This window comes from Jaculus jaculus, chromosome 9 (genome assembly GCF_020740685.1).
Source record: "Jaculus jaculus isolate mJacJac1 chromosome 9, mJacJac1.mat.Y.cur, whole genome shotgun sequence".
Lineage (NCBI taxonomy): Eukaryota > Metazoa > Chordata > Mammalia > Rodentia > Dipodidae > Jaculus > Jaculus jaculus.
The window spans coordinates 129,930,429-129,947,014 of record NC_059110.1 but is presented as its reverse complement, the minus strand read 5'-3'; the positions used below and the strand labels follow the sequence as shown (position 1 = coordinate 129,947,014).

Below are 16,586 nucleotides of genomic sequence, written 5' to 3'. Positions count from 1 at the left end.
TTTGGGATGGAATATGATCTATTTTAAATTTGAAACTTATTATTATTTTTTGTTTGTTTTTTTTGAGGCAGGGTCTTGCTGTAGCCCAGGCTGACCTGGAATTCACTCTGTATTCTCAGGGTGGCCTCGAACTCATGGTGATCTTCTCACCTCTGCTTCCCGAGTGCTGGGATTAAAGGCGTGCGCCACCACGCCCGGCTTGAAACTTACTTTTTACTTGACATCAGTAATCATTGTATGTTGGGAAGCCCTCCTGAATATACTTTTCACTGTGTAATATTATATTTACATATATATAAATAAATATATATATCATTTAAAACTATTGTACTTATGTTTAGGATTTATATTATTCAAGAATAAATGTTGATTTTTCCTTTGAAAAGGGACAAAAGTCATTTTTATTTCAGATTACTGATAGAAAAAAATGCATCGTTGTAAAAAGACATGTATTTTGATGGAATACTATATTTGATTTTGGGCTAAGTTTCATAAAATTGTAGATGGGGCTGGAGAGATGGCTTAGCGGTTGAGCGCTTGCCTGTGAAGCCTAAGGACCCCGGTTCGAGGCTCGGTTCCCCAGGTCCCACGTTAGCCAGATGCACAAGGGGGCGCACGCGTCTGGAGTTTGTTTGCAGAGGCTGGAAGCCCTGGCGCGCCCATTCTCTCTCTCCTTCTATCTGTCTTTCTTTCTGTGTCTGTCGCTCTCAAATAAATAAATTTAAAAAAAAATTTAAAAAAAGATAAAATTGTGGATGAACTTTGGCATTATGTCTTAAGAGGAAGCGCTATTGCTCGAATCTGTCGCTGGAAAGTGAAGTCTGTTCTCTTAAAATTCAGGGGAAAGAGCTGGTTTATTTGAACAAAGTCTGTCTTTGATTCTAGTTGGCTGGTCAGAGAAGGGGTTTTCATTATTTCTTATGTTCCTTTATTTTTCGGCAAATGTTGATTCAATACTGCAAGTTCAAGTCATTTTTCCTTGCTGATACAGGAAAAGTGAAAGTGAGGCTTATCCATACTCCCTATTAGCTTCTGTGTTTTAAAAACTAGCAGCGTCTCTGAGGCTTTTACTTCAAGAGCACAATTTGTTCTTGTTTTGTTTTGTTGGGGTCTCACTCTAGCCCAGGCTGACCTGGAATTCCCGCTGTAGTCCGAGGCTGGCCTTGAACTCCCTACCTCGGCCTCTTGAGTGCTGGGATTAAAGGCGTGTGCTGTCATGCTTGGCTCAAGAGTGTGATTTACCGACCTGGTGACTTGTGGTACATTTGAAGGCGTCACGATACTTAAGCGTCTCATGAATGTCTCAGGTTTCTGCATCAGTGTTCATCATGTTTCCTCCGCTGACTGGCGCTGTCTTACGGGTACTCATGTACTGTGCCCGAGTAACCATGACAGTCGTTTAAAACTCCATACTGCCCAGAACCTTGCTGATAGCTCTCCATCAGCTGAGCAATGGGCCAAAGGGTCACGTGACTGTGGTTGGGCTGTTTGCTGTTTGCTGTGGGTGCTCTTTGCAGCGGATCTTATTTAAGAGAAATACAGCTGCTTGAAGGCCTCAGAAAGGAAGATCATTGGAACCCAGGTGTTTGAGACCAGATAGGGCAAAACCCTGTCTGTTAAAAATAAAAACAACAGGGCTGGAGAGATGGCTTAGCGGTTAAGCGCTTGCCTGTGAAGCCTAAGGACCCTGGTTCGAGGCTCGATTCACCAGGACCCACGTTAGCCAGATGCACAAAGGGGTGCACGCGTCTGGAATTCGTTTGCAGTGGCTTGAGGCCCTGGCGCACCCATTCTCTCTCTCTGTCTCTTTCTGTCTCTGTCTGTTGCTCTCAAATAAATAAATAAATAAAAGAATAAAATATAAAAAATAAAAAAATAAAAACCACAACTTATTTATCAGTTATTTTTACTTGTTTTTTTTTTTGAGGCAGGGACTCAGCCCAGGCTGACTTGAAACTCACTCTTTTAGCCCAGGATGACCCCAAACTCCTGGTGATCCTCCTATCTCAGACTCTTGAGCGCTGGGTTTATAGCTATAAGCCACCGTACCCTGCTTATTTATTGGTTTTAGGTTCTATATATCTGAATATGAGGTCCCTTTTTAAATGTCCCCAGGAAAAGCGTGCATGCACACACACACACACACAAAAAAAAAAAGAATATGTGTCTAATCCATGCACAGACCTGTGGGTTTGTGTGTGTGTGTGTGTGTGTGTGTGTGCGCGCGCGCGCACGTGTGGTGTGTGCACGTGTGTCTGCACGCATTTGCAAGCTCCCAGTGTGCGCGTGTGCAGAGGTCAGAGGAGGAAGTCAGGTGTCCTGCTCTATTGTGCTTTTGGCTTATTTCCTGGAAGCAGGGTCTCTCAATAAACCTGGAGCTCACACCATTTTTTAAAATATACTGTACTTATTTATTTGTAAGAGCAGGAGAAAGAGCTTGACAGAAAGACAGAGACAGAAAGAATGTGCATACCAGGGCCTCTAGCCACTGCAGATGAACTCTAGAGGCAAGCTATGAGGGCTTGGCAGTCAAGGCAGTTGCCTGCGAAGCCTAAGGACCTAGATTCAACTCCCCAGAACCCACATAAGCCGGATGCACAAGGTGACATGTGCATACCAGGTCACACATGTGAACAAGGTGGCACATGGGTCTGGAGTTTGATTGCAGTGGCTAGAGGCCCTGGCACACCAGTTCTATCTCTGTTATTGAGCATCTGGCTTATGTGAGTACGAGGAATTGAACCCAGGTCGTTAGGCTTTTGAGGCAAGTATCTTAACGCTTCAGCTGCCTCACATCAGTTTTTGGTTAGACTGTCTAACCAGCAAGCCTGTCTCTGTCCCCATCAGCATGGGGATTACAGGCATGCTCAGCCTTACCCAGTTTTTATGGGGGTGCTGGGGATTAAGCTCAGATCCCTATGCTTGTGCAGTAAGTACTCCTTTCCATTGACCCATCTTCCCAGCCCTAGATTATTCCACCCATATAAAATATGGTAACCTATAATAAATAAAACTATGTAATTTTTATATACTATGAACTTCAAAAACATACAAGCTGCTATTCCTAGTATAAATGTAAATTAATGTAAACATGTACTTGACTTCACAGTAGCATTTCTACATTGTCTAGGTTTCTAATCAAAAGTACTTAAAATATTTTTATTTATTTTTATTTGTGTGTGTGTGTGTGTGAGAGAGAGAGAGAGAGAGAGAGAGAGCTTGTGTGTGTGTGTGTGCACATGCACGTGAGTGCTCACTGGGGCCCCTTGCTTCTTCAGACTTCTTCAGAACTCCAGACACATACTCCACTTTCTGTGACTGACTTTACTTGGGTACTGGGAAGTTGAATTGGGGCCAGCAGGCTGGGTGAGCACACGCTTGTAACCACCGAGTCATCCCCCTATCCCCCTTCGGTATGCAAGCTTTTTGACGTCAGAAAGGGTGCTAGCCCTGGACGGAAGCTGGCACGACAGCGGGAGGCTGTGGTTAGCAGTCTAGCTGTCCGTGTGTGCATCTTGGTCCACTGTTTGCAACAGGGCGATTGGGATGACCCGGCTCTCACAGCCTGTCTTCACCTCAAGCTGGACATTATTTCAACACTTGTGTGATAAGGCTGTTGACCCAAAGACACAATGATGTAGAGCGTGTGCCGCGTAGATGTGGCATGGGCTGGGAAGGCTAGGCCTTCCTGTTTTAATTATTAGTATTAATCACCCCAAATACTTCTATATGTGGGGCATAAATTTCACATAGTCTCCTGGTGACCAGTATGAAGATGTTAGGTCACTTTCATTGCGAGTTGGTCAAAGTTCTTCCCAGGGCCGCCACACAAGGGGCATGGCAACGAGGAAGGCTCCACTTACCTCATGGGTTTGAACATGGCCTTCCCAAAGTCCGAGAACCTCAGCACCAGTTTCAGGTGGACCCCACTGGGCTTCACAACTGTGGGAGGCAGAAAGGTGACGCCTCAGCTCAGGGCTGCTATGTGTTCGCTCATAAACCCAGCCCTTTTCTATTACTTAAAAAGATCCTGGGCTGGAGAGATGGCTTAGCAGTTAAGCGCTTGCCTGTGAAGCCTAAGGACCCCGGTTCGAGGCTCGGTTCCCCAGGTCCCACGTTAGCCAGATGCACAAGGGGGCGCACGTGTCTGGAGTTCGTCTGCAGTGGCTGGAAGCCCTGGCGCGCCCATTCTCTCTCTCTCTTTGCCTCTTTCTCTCTCTCTGTCTGTTGCTCTCAAATAAATAAATAAAATAAAGAAAAAATTTAAAAACAAAAAAAAGATCCCGAAGCCGGGCGTGGTGGCGCACGCCTTTAATCCCAGTACTCGGGAGGCAGAGGTAGGAGGATTGCCGTGAGTTCAAGGCCACCCTAAGACTCTATAGTGAATTTCAGGTCAGCCTGAACTACAGTGAGACCCTATCTCGAAAAACCAAAAAAAAAAAAAAAAAGATCCTGAAGACTGGGATTTGCTTTCACAGCGTGTGGGGGGTCAAGTGCATGGCATCAGGCTGGGCTGTGGAGCGTGTGGTCAGGGGCTGAGTACAATTAATTCTCCTGTCAGTTTGGGAGAAGGTCAACACTGGGTTCCCCAGAGCGATGTTTTTCTACAAATGCTGTCCTAAGAAGGACTGAGCCTCTCCTCTTTGGGTTCGGATGGCGACCTTGAGGTTCTGATTACGCAGTCTGTTCTGTGAGACTTCTTTATCTCACTTCCAGATTAGGATTCCTGCCAGGGGCCTGGGAGGAGGGTTTGGCACAATTGTGCACCTGGGCACACGTTTTTTGTTTTTTCTGTCTTTCTTTCCTACCTTCCCTTCCTTCCTTCTTTCTCTTTTTTCTTTTTGTGAATTTCTTGCTGTGTGGTGCTAGGAATCCAGCCCAGGGCCTTGCGCATGCTAGACAAGTGGCAAGCACTACCACCGGGCCACTTCCTCAGCCTTTCCCCCTTTCTTTTCTTTTTTCTTTCCTTTTGTTTTTAATTTTTATTTTGAGACAAGGTCTTGCTGTGTGGCTCGGGATGGCCTTGCACTTGTTATGCAGCGCGGGCTGTCCGGGAGCTCGCGGTCCTTTAGCCTCCACTTCTGCGGTGCTGGCGTCACGGTCACGTGTGCCACCACACATGTAGGTATTTTTGATATGCACTTGACACATTTAGGAAGGGGAACAAGGTACTTGTGGCTGGCAGTAATCTGGTACTACAGTGTCCAGACCCACCTGGAACCAGTTTGCAGCACCCACAAAAGAGCTGTGCGTGTTCCCCTGACTCCTGGCTTTGATTCCTTTACCCCAGGGGGTTTCATTTATTTACTTGTGTGTGGGGGGGTGCAGACATACGCACCAGGGTCTCTTGCCATGGCAAACAAATGCTAGGTACATGCACCTTTTTGCGCATCTGGCTTTACGTGGTGCTGGGAAGTCAAACCCTGGGTCAGCAGGCTTTGCAAGTAAACACCTTTAACCACAGAGCCATCTACGTAGCCTCGATGGGTTTCAACTTTGGCTGCATTAGAATTACCTAGAAAAAAACATATTGCTATGGGGGCTGGAGAGCTGGCTTAGCAGTCAAGGCGCTTGCCTGTGAAGCCTGAGGACCCAGGTTCGGCTCCCCAGGACCCACGTAAGCCACATGCACAAGGTGACAGGAGCATAGCAGGTCACGCAGGCCACGATGTGGCACATGCGTCTGGAGTTTGACTGCGGTGGCTGGAGGCCCTGGCGCACCAGTTCTCTCACATTAAAAAAAAAATCTCTCAAATTAAAAAAAAGATGCTGCCATGGACCCAAACCCCTGAAGCAGTGGCACTTTCCCGAGTTCCCCAGGTGATAAGGATATATTGCTAACATCATGGATCATGGCCCTATACAATTAATTACCTCTTCACTTCGAAAATGTTCTCCGGTCACTGGAGGGTTTACCAACATTCAGATCTGCTGCAGGAATCAGGGCAGAGACCAAGGGTTTTTTTTTTTTTTTATTTCTAATAAGCTCTGAAATATGCTTATGGTTCTTATCCCCATACCAGGGTTTTTCTTTTTTACTTTTTTTTTTTTTGTTTTTTGAGGCAGGGTCTCACTGTATTCCGGGCTGACCTGGAATTCACTGTGTAGTCTCAGGGTGGCCTCAAATTCCCAGTAATCCTCCTACCTCTGCCCCCTGAGTGCTGGGATTAAAGGTGTGCACCACCTACCCAGCCAGAGTTCTTCTTTAAATATGTATATATTTATAAATTTTTATTTATTTATTAGAGAGAGCAAGAGAGAGAAAGAAGCAGAGCAAGAGAGAGAGAGAGAGAATGGGTATATCAGGGCCTCTAGCCACTGCAAAGGAACTCCAGATGCATGCATTACTCACTATGTGAATCTGGCTTATATGGGTACTGGGGAATCAAACTTGGGTCCCTAGGCTTTGCAGGGAAGTGCCTTAACCGCTATAAGCCATCCACCCAGCCCCATAGTTTTCCTTAGAGGCCTTCGTTTCTACGGCTAGGTGAGAAGTGTGCACTGCTCAGAGACTGGGCAGGAAGGCACCTCACTGGAGGCTGGATGGAGGCCGGAGCAGGCCACTTACTTTGGCTGCAGTCGCACGCCCCCAGCAAGGCTTTCTCGTCCTGACTGTAATCTGTTGAGGAGAAGAAGGCCGATGAGAACCTCTGCAGCAGACCTGGGAGAGCCGATCACAGACAGGGCCTCAGCCTGGGGCTGGATGCCCAGCATGGGTGGTAGACGTAGCCTCGGGACCTTAGCTGTGGCTTTTCCACAGGGCCTTCTCAGAGCCCAGGGGCGCTAATCTCCCACCCATGGGCCCCTGGCCCCACACCCTGTGCCCCGTGGTCACACGTGGGTGGGAGGCTCAGCGCAGCCTGCTGTGTTTGGCCAGCTTGCCGAGCCTCTCTGATCTCGGTTTTCTCATGTGCAAATGGCACTGAGCGTGTGCGTGCCGGAAGGTCACTGTGTAAAAGAACACGGTGCCAGTTCAAAGGATGCACTCAGTAAACCGGAGTGCCCGCTTTCCTGTAGTGAGAGCATGGAGCCTCCCCTGAGCCTTATGTCACCGGGTTATGACGAGATGACGGCTAGAAGATCTCTCAAAAGGAATGTGTTTTTCCTTTCATTAACCTATCCGTCATGTGTTCGAGGCAATCATTTAACGTTTCCTGGGGCCTGGTCTGGGGTGGCTTAAACTAGCCTGTGGGAGAAAGTCTTCCCTCCTGGCCAACGCCACGAGCCTCACCAGAGCTGATGGTGGGAAAGTGTGTCATGTCGTGGAGGAGCTTGCTGACCACAGGACTGGCCCGGGAGTAGAGCCCGTGGCGGTTGATCCCCAGGTGGAACTGGACCCAGCTGGCCTCAGGTCGGAGCTGCACCGGGGGGTCCAAGGAGGTGAGGTTTAGCTGCTCTCTGTATATCTTGTGGCGTCTGAAAGAACCAGAAGAGAGGTTTTGTTTTTAACTTAGTGGAGCAGGAATGCAAAACCTTCTGAGGCCCTTTGTCTGGATGCTTCCTTCATTCAATAGTGTGGGGGTCATCTGTTAGGGGCCACAGCCTCTCGTATCTCCTTAACAGATAGCTTAATATCTAAGGAATGTGAAGTTACACAATGCCATGCAGACATAAATACAGAAACACTCACCAGTTTGGCTAGTCTAGCTAGCCAGTTTACCCAGAAATCCTGGTTTGCTGGGATTACACATGGGTCACCACATCTGCTTGGCATTCAAGTGGGCTCTTGGGGTCCAAACTCATGCTTTTGGGCTCATAGTTGCTTGGCAAGTTCTTTACTGATGAGCCATTTCTTCAGCAAAAAAAAAAAAAAATTCTCTTATTTATGAGTCTCCCAATCTATAGTATTTTATTACAGTGGCTTGAATGGACTGAGACATAAAATTATGCTTATTAATTAATTCCAACAACTGGAATGAAATCCACCTCAACAGTGGATTGCCCAGGGCAGAGGAGAAGAGGCAATCACTCTCATATATTTTCTTTTTTTAAAACATATTTTATTTTTATTCATTTATTTGAGAGAGAGATATACAGAAATAGGCAGATAGAGTGATAGAAAGAGAGAGGTTGAGAGAGAGAGAGAGAGGGAGAATGGGCAAACCAGGACCTCCAGCCACTGCAAATGAACTCCAGATGCACACGCCCCCTTGTGCATCTGACTTACGTGGGTCCTGGGGAGTTGAACCTGAGTCCTTTGGCTTTGCAGGCAAATGCTTTAACCACTAAACCATCTCTCTAGTCTGCTATATAGACATTTTCTATTAATATAATCAAAGACAGTGTGCATTTTGGGAAAGCATATCACAGATGTCTAAGAAAACACGAGGTCTTATGGTGTGCAGAGCTGTAGAATTAGCCTTCACAGTTCCATGGCCTCTTTCATCCCCAGACCTGGGGCCATGATGCGTTCTCACAACTCCCATATTTTGCAGTGTTCCATATCACAGTTGAAGAAGCGAGATTATCCAGTGCCAGTTGATCTAACCTCTTGACCTCTTATAAGCACGGGTCTTATCTGGATGGTAGCAAAAGGAAAAGGCATGGAGATAACACAGCTTTAGAAAGGTTTGGCCCACTGTGGCTGGCTTTGAAGATGGAGCAGGCCAAGGGCCTGGACCACTGAGCTTCCACAAGGAGCTGAGACTGCTTCCTGGCTGAGGTCCGGCAGGGAGTGGGGCGCTGGCTCTGTGACATCAAGGGGCGGAATTCTACTGGCAGCACGAAGGAGCTGAGAGGGGACTCCTCAGCCGCAGTTGACTGACACCTTGATTTTCATCTCAAGACGCTGGCAGAGAACAAGCCCCGTCTGTCTGACTTCTGACCCATGGAACAGAGGGCACTGTGTTAGGTCCAAAAAAATGAATGCATACTTTGTTTATAAACACGCTGAAAGGCCAAATGTGCTTATTTTCAGCCTGTTTCTACTTATTAAAAATATACTCGGGCTGGAGAGATGGCTTAGCGGTTAAGCACTTGCCTGTGAAGCCTAAGGACCCCGGTTCGAGACTTGATTCCCCAGGACCCAGTTATCCAGATGCACAAGGGGGCACACGTGTCTGGAGTTCGTTTGCAGTGGCTGGAGGCCCTGGCGCACCCATTTTCTCTCTCTCTTTCTCTCTCCCTCCCTCTTTCTGTCACTCTCAAATAAATAAAAATAAAAATAAATTTAAAAATACTCTACATAATAATTTTCCTTCCCTCCCTTGGTTTTCTTTCTTTCTTTTCTCTTTCTCTTTTCCTCCTTCTTCCCTTTCTTTTTTAGAATTTTTACTTATTATTTATTTGGAGAGAGAGAGAAAAAAAATGAGAGAATGAGAAAACAAGTACATCAGGACCTCTTACCACCATAAACTCCAGGTGCATGCACCACTTTGTGCATCTGGTTTTATATGGGTACTGGGGAATGGAACCCAGTTCATCAGGCTTTGCAAACAAGAACCCTTGACTACCAAACTATCTCTGTAGCACTTTCTTTCCTTCCTTCCTCTTTGCCTTTATTTCTGTCCCCTTTCTTCTTTCCCTCCCTTTCTATTTTTTTGTTATGGACTTCAGTGCATGAACGAATTATGTGTTAGTCATATTCCCACCAGGCTGTGCTCTTCTGTGTCCTCAGCTCCTCAGTGGGGTTCCTGGTGCTCACGTGGGGTTGGGAATGCATCGGTCAGTCTTGGTGAGGGGATTAATGCCTCTGGATACTCCTTCCCACCTTGTGCCTCTTACAGTCTTTCTAACCCCCTCTTTTGCCATGTTCCTGGAGCCTGGCTGGGTGGGTGTAATTATAAGTTTACTTTAGTGTTGAGTGCTCTGCAACCTCTGGATTTCTGCTTTTTTTTGAGTGATGAGTGTTCTCAGTGTCTGTCGCCATCTCTCTGCTGTTGTCATCAACAATATAGCAATGTCCTTCTTCCTTGATGGGTCTCTCCATACGGTCCTCACACGCAGAACTTGCAGTCGTCCTTCTGTAGCTGTCCCAGTGCTGGGAGAACAGGTGTGCACCACCATGCCCGTTTTGATGTCTGTCTTTGCTAAGTGCAGACAACTAATCATATAGACTTTAGAGTGTTATTTTGCCACTAAAGTTATTAACCAAATTTGGGATAAAATTTGTATTTCTGAGTCCTCCAGGGTCACTTGGCAAGAGAGAAGTCGGTTACAGAATGATCACAGAGAGAGGTCTGATAGATTTAAGGCCCTGAAGCAACTGGATAGCTGGCATATGTAAGCAGAGGTAGCAAGGAGGACAGTCACTCATTCAATCATCCATCCATCAGATATTTGTTGACAGGCTAGACAATGATCTATACTTTGAAGCCAGGGCTGCAAGCAAAATGAAGCATTTTCCTGGCAAATAATTTATTCTGGATATTTTTCAAAGAAAATAAGTAAAGCTAGAAAGCCGGATTTTTAAAAATCAGAATTTATAATATCCTTTTGGAAAAAGTACTGGTTCCACTTATGAAGTATCTGGTGGGAGACCAAGCACGCCACAGCTCGTGCGATTTCCCTGCCCTGCGGCAGTTATCTGTGTCAATGTGACGTCACACGAATGCCTCCTCAGTGCCCCCCAGACACAGAACTCTGGGGTTTCAAATGAGACAAGGCAAGGTGAAGAATCACTATTTAAAAAATGTTGTTTCCAGTAGTTGAAGAAAGATGACTGAGATTTCCTTCCCACAAGAAAAAGCCCTTGGCTAGCCCTGGGCTGTTGGGGGAATGGCTCATGGGGTCCCTGCAGGCCAGCAGTAGGCCTGTGAGCCTAGACTCCTCTCTCTTCCACCCCAGCAAAAGAGCGACGTGTACTCTTTGTATGATTGTTTTAAATGGCCAATATTAAACTTTGCTAGACCTAGTGTTTTATGAACATCAAGGGAAAGGGTAAAAATTGTTGACTAGGTCTGGAAGTCTCCAAACCCTGGCAGGAGCTCGTCCCTGGGGAACCCTGTAACGAAAGCTGTGTGACCGTCAGACTCTCTCGGGAGTTGGCTGGAAGGAGTGGGAAGGCCTGGGCCAAGCCACCCCGAACCCGAGCAGCACAGAGCTGGGCTGGGCAGCAAGGAGGGCATCCAGCTACTCTGGCCGGGCTGGGTTTGGGAGAAGTGGGGAGGAGGGGGTGGAGCACAGGGCTCATGGACTCTAGCTGTTTTATTAAGCAGCGCTTTCTGAACGTAGTCACATTTACTATTAGGTGGGGACTGGTTGGCTATTCTGTCCTTGCCAGAGCAGGGGCCACACTCCTCCTGGGGTGGTAGTGTGGAGAGGGAAGAGAGTATCACTATGAGCTACCTCTGTGTTCTTAATTTTATTATTTTATTTTTTCAAGGTAGGGTCTTGCTCTAGCCAAGGTTGACCTGGAATTCACTATGCAGTCTTCGGGTGGCTTTGAACTCACAGCAATCCTCCTACCTCTTCCTCCCAAGTGCTGGCATTAAAGGTGTGTGCCACCACACTAGGCTATGTTACTTTAACCTCTAAAAATCATTTTTATGGGGCTGGAGAGATGGCTTAGCAGTTAAAGTGCTTGTTGGTAAAGCCAAAGGACCCACGTTTAGTTCCCCAGTACCTACATAAGCCAGATACACAACGTGGCACATGCATCTGGAATTAGTTTGCAGTGGCTAAAGGCCCGGGCGCTCCCTTTCTCTCTTTCTACATACCTTTTTCTCTCTCTCCAGTATTAAGTAAATAAATGAATAAATGGCTTTTACTGATTTGTAAGGAGAAAGTAGAGACAAAGAGAGAAAATGGGCATATTACAGCCTCCAGATGCATGTGCCACATTCTGCATCTGGTTTTATGTGGGTATTGCTGAACCTGGGCCAGGTGGCTTTTCAAGGAAATATCTTTAACTGCTGAGCCGTCTCCCCAGCCCTTTATTTCATTTTTATTTTATGTGTGTATATTTTATATGTGGATGTGTGTATGTTTGGGAATGTGCATGCCACAGCACATGGGGGTTGTTGCCTCCTCCTTCCACATTCTTTTTTTTTAGATTTATTTTTATTTATTTATTAGAGACAGAGAGAGAGAGAGTGAGGATGGTCATGCCAGGGCTTCCAGCCACTGCAAATGAACTCCAGACGCAGGTGCCACCATGTGCATCTGGTTTATGTGGAACCTGGAGAATAGAACCTGGATCCTTAGGCTTCGCAGGCAAGTGCCTTAATCGCTAAGCCTTCTCTCCAGCCCTTCCACATTCTTTTTGAGACAGGGTCTCTCTTATTTTACCACAGTGTGTGCCTCAGTCCAGCTGGCCTGCAAACTTCCAGATTCTCCTGGCCTTACTGCCCATTGCCATAGGTGCACTGGGATCATAGATGCAGGTATCGTTTTGCATCTGGCTTTATGTGGGTGCTGCGGAATTGAACTCAGCCTTGTGAGCAATTATGTCTAACATTAGAGCACCTCCCCAGCCCTTGTTTCTTTGTTTTGTTTTTTTTGTTTTTTCCTCCTAGTGGTTAAAGCACAGCTGTCAAAAGGGATTTATTTCTTGTGGGAGCTTTGCTTGAGAGCTCTTTGTTTCTGGGTGGGCATGCAGCTGGAAAGTACTGAAGATGGCTTAGGTGCATAGCTTGAAGCTTCAGGCTGGCCAGGAAATCAGCCATATTTGCTGTTTTTACACCAAGGTAATTGGCAGATGTTCCAAGTTAGGGTTTTTCTTCCCTCGGGAAAGCTGGCTGCTCAGCTCTGGCCTATCTGATGATGGCTGTGTGCTCACAAAATAAAAATGGTAGCTGGAGACATTGATCAGTGGTTAAGGTGTTTGTCTGCAAAGCTTAATAACTCAGGTTCAGTTCCCCATTACCCACGTAAATCCATATGCGCAAAGTGGAGCGTTCTTCTGGAGTTGGTTTGCAGCGGCTAGAGGCCCTGGTATACTCATTCTCTGTCTCTGTCTGCTTGCAAGGAGATAAATAAAAGCAATAAAATGAAAGAATAAAATGGTAACAATACAGAGAATCTGTTTTCTCTCCCCTTGCTGCATTTTATGCTTAAGAAAAACGAAGTAGACTTCTGCAATGGTGGCTCAACATGGCAGTAGCAAGAATCAATCTATTTTGAATGGATGCATAAAAAGTCATTTATATAAGATGAGGCCTGTGAAGGTGGGGCAGTATCACCAGGTTATCCTAGATTATCTGCTGGTCTTATTTTAGAGAAAAACACACATCAGGAAATGAAAGCACCAAGTACTATAGTGTTGCCTTCAATGAAAATGAGGGCTTAGGAGATGGCACAGTGGTTAACAGTGCTTGCTTGCAAGCCTGCCAACCTGGCTTCCAGTCCCCAGTGCCCACATCAAGCTGCATGTGACGGACAGTGGCAAGGAGGTTCAGAAGCTTGTGGGCCAGCGAGCATCAAAACGGCGAGGATCCTGTCTCCCAAAGCAGGCGGAGCGAAAGGACAAACACCCTGAGGTTGTTCTTAGACCCCTACATATGTGCCATGGTACGCACACACCCATACACACATACGTGCACACTCAAATTAGAACATAAATAAGGGACTGACAGAGGACTTGGAAGTTAAGACACTTGCCTGTGAAGCCTAAGGACCCAGGTTCGATTCCTCAGTATCCACGTAAGCCAGGTGCACTAGGTGGCGCATGCTCTGGAGTTCATTTGTAGTGACCAGAGGCCCTGGTGCACCTATTTTCTCTTTCTCCCTCTCATAAATAAATAAATAAAATACTAAAAAATAAAAATAAAGTCTTAATTATAAATCATAAGACCTTAAGGGGAGATATAAAAGTTACTCTCTCCCCCTTTCTCTGTACAGAGATGGAGTTTTCCCTAAACGGCAATTCCTAAAAGGAATCACATAGATTTGGGGAAGGAGCTTTAAAAATGTTTGATTTTGCTTATTTCGTTTTGAATAGAAAATATGTTTACATGACTCAAAACTTCAAATCTCAGAAATCTGTTTTCCAGAGATAAATAATATCATTTATTTACTTTTTTTTTTTTTACCGCTTTCACCTGATTTTACTCATATGATATAACACCCACATTATCCTGAAGCTTTCTTTTTAGTCTCATGTCAGAAGATTTTGGTAGTTTTTCAGTTAAGCATACAGAACGCTCTTTATTCTAGTTCCTTTTGTTTTTTTTTAAAGCAACATTTATTTATTTGAGAGACAATGAGAGAGATAGAGAGAGAGACAGGGTAGGCATGCCAGGGGCTCTAGCCACTGCAAATGAACTCCAAATGCATTTGCCACTTCGTGTATCTGGCTTACGCAGGTTCTGGGGAGTCAAGTCTGGGTCCTTAGGCTTCGCAGGCAAGCGCCTTAACTGCTAAGCTATCTCTCCAGCCCTCTATTTCTTTTGTGAGACAAGGTCTTGCTTTGTAGCTCAGGCTGTCCTGGAACAAAACAAAACAACAAAACCAGAAAACTTCCCTAATGTTGTCACCTGGGGAAAACAACAGGAAAGAGCCAGAAAGCCAGAGGGCATGAGGTGGCTCGGGGGCACCTTCGTGTGCCACGGTGCAGCCATCGGGCTTAGCCTGGAATGGAGCGCCCTCCAGCGGTCTGAGCGGGGTTCGTGTTCTAGTCTTTGAAAGATGCAAATCTTCCTGATGTGTCACCTGTAAGCTGGCAGTGGAGACAGTGCCAGCTCCTATGCCACACAGCTGCATGCCACTTCCGAGGGACAGAGCCCAGCCACGTCCCATCTCTGCTCTAGTGCCCAAGCGAGAGTCTGAAACTCATTATTTTTTAAAATTAATTTATTGATGAGAGAGAATAAATGGGTGGGCCAGGGCCTTCAGCTATTGCAAACTCCAGATGCATGCACCACCTTGTTTGTTTGGCTTATGTGGGTTGTAGGGAAGTCAAACCTGGGTCTTTAGACTTCGCAGGCAAGTGCCTTAACCGCTAAGCCATCTCTCCAGCCCTGTGAAACTCATTCTCGATGTTGACAATTATTAGGGACTTTTTTCTTTCCTTCTTCCTTTCCTCCCTGTCTTACTCTTTAGTGCACGTGCACACATGTGTGCATGTGTGCGTGTGTGCATGTGTGTGTAGGTGTGTGAATGTACCTGGAAGCCAGTGGTTGACACTGAGTATCTTCCTCTATTGCTCTCCATCGTCTTGGAGACACATCTCTTGCTGAAGTCAGCGCTCACCCATTCAGCTAGACCAGCTAGCCTGGCGGAGCCTCCTGTCTGTGCTTTCCCGGCACTGGCATTGCGGGCATGCGTCACCATGCTGGGAACTTTATGTGCATGCTGGGGATCTGAACTCAGGTCCTTATGCTTTACTCACTGAGATATATCTCTTCCCCAGCTCTTCTTTTACTTTTTTTTTGTTATGTAAGTCAAGCTGGCTTCAAACCTGTCATCCTCCTGCTTCAATTTCTCAGGTGCCAGGCTGATAGGTGTGAGCCACTGTGCCTGGATGATTCTTTTTTAAACCACTTTCCTAACTTCAGGGTCGTGCATAGGTGAACATATAGGTCTGTGCCATGGGCAGTTGTTCCGCCCTTTCTCGGTGCCAAGTTAACTCCTTGTTTCATTTCCAAACTACATTAGAGTTGCTGTTGTTTCTCTCACAGCCCTTTCTTGGGAAGCGCCTATGGTTTTTGGTTCGTTTTAGCACTAGTCTTTATGTGTGTAATTCCCTCAAGGACCATCTCACGCATCCCATCTCCAGTGCACACCTGTCCTTGACACTCCCAGATAAAGAATGAACAGCATAAAGCGCCACACGAGGCTTGGTTGTGGCCGCAGTGATGACAGCGACACTATCAGACCTCTGCTGCAATGAGGAGTGTCACCGACGCACTGCAAGTTGAGCAGGAGCTGTTCAGGAGTGTCACCACAGGAACGACTCAGCTCTGTCTGCTGCTGGGGTGTAACACCCCCAAGACCCTCCAGTCACTCGATGAGCTCCATTCTTGTCCTGAATTTGCCAGTGAGAAGACCCAGAACGTGACATCGAAATTGTTTGCTGCCTCTGAGCTTCAGGTTACTTATGTGGAAAGTGGGGACCCAAACAGCTCTCTGCTTCACTGTCCTAGAATTCTGAGCAGTAATGCCCAATAATAAATGTCAAACATCCAGAGTAGTTGCTGTTGAGAGCTCAGCACGAAGTGAGACGTCTATATCACCCTCTCCAAACCTCAGGGAACGTTGCAGAAAAGGGTGTGCACGCGTGCGTGTGCGTGCGTGTGTGTGTGTGTGTGTGTGTGTGTAAAGAATGTAAGAGCTGGAGGATGGGGACGAGTGCCATGGGACATTGTATTCCAGAAGTGGCTATTACACTCATGACCTCACAGCACTTGTCTGTACCTGCACACGGCACTCAGGATACTGGGTCCAGCAACGTTCTGCCATGGATGGTTAAAGAAGGCATCCAAGTGCAAGAGGAGCAGGTCGAAAGGAAGGTGAGCAGAAGGGAATGGGGAAGGGCACATGCAAGGGGGTTATGATCAAGATACACTCTGTACATGTGTGAAAATTGCCAATCCAAAGCTTTATTTTTATTTATTTGTTTGAGAGAGAGAGGCAGAAAGATAGTTAGATAGATGATAGATAGATAGATAGATAGATAGATAGATAGATAGATAGACAGACAGATAGAC

General features: G+C 46.3%; 1 protein-coding gene across 2 annotated transcripts in view; it reads right to left on the bottom strand.

The window, feature by feature from the left end:
• The window catches only part of Fam20a (FAM20A golgi associated secretory pathway pseudokinase), a 56,925-nt gene that overhangs the window by 8,189 nt on the left and 32,150 nt on the right, over positions 1-16,586 (bottom strand). Inside the window, exons 1-4 of one of the 2 annotated variants that reach the window (XM_045158608.1) lie at positions 7,631-7,772; positions 7,232-7,416; positions 6,569-6,619; positions 3,864-3,942 (exon numbers count right to left, since the gene is read on the bottom strand). In XM_045158608.1, the coding sequence (XP_045014543.1) occupies positions 3,864-3,942; positions 6,569-6,619; positions 7,232-7,259 (158 nt within the window). In that variant the 5' untranslated portion in view covers positions 7,260-7,416; positions 7,631-7,772. Of the gene's footprint in view, positions 1-3,863; positions 3,943-6,568; positions 6,620-7,231; positions 7,417-7,630; positions 7,773-16,586 lie in introns of those variants that run through there. The other variant, XM_004655656.3, reaches the window with a different exon arrangement.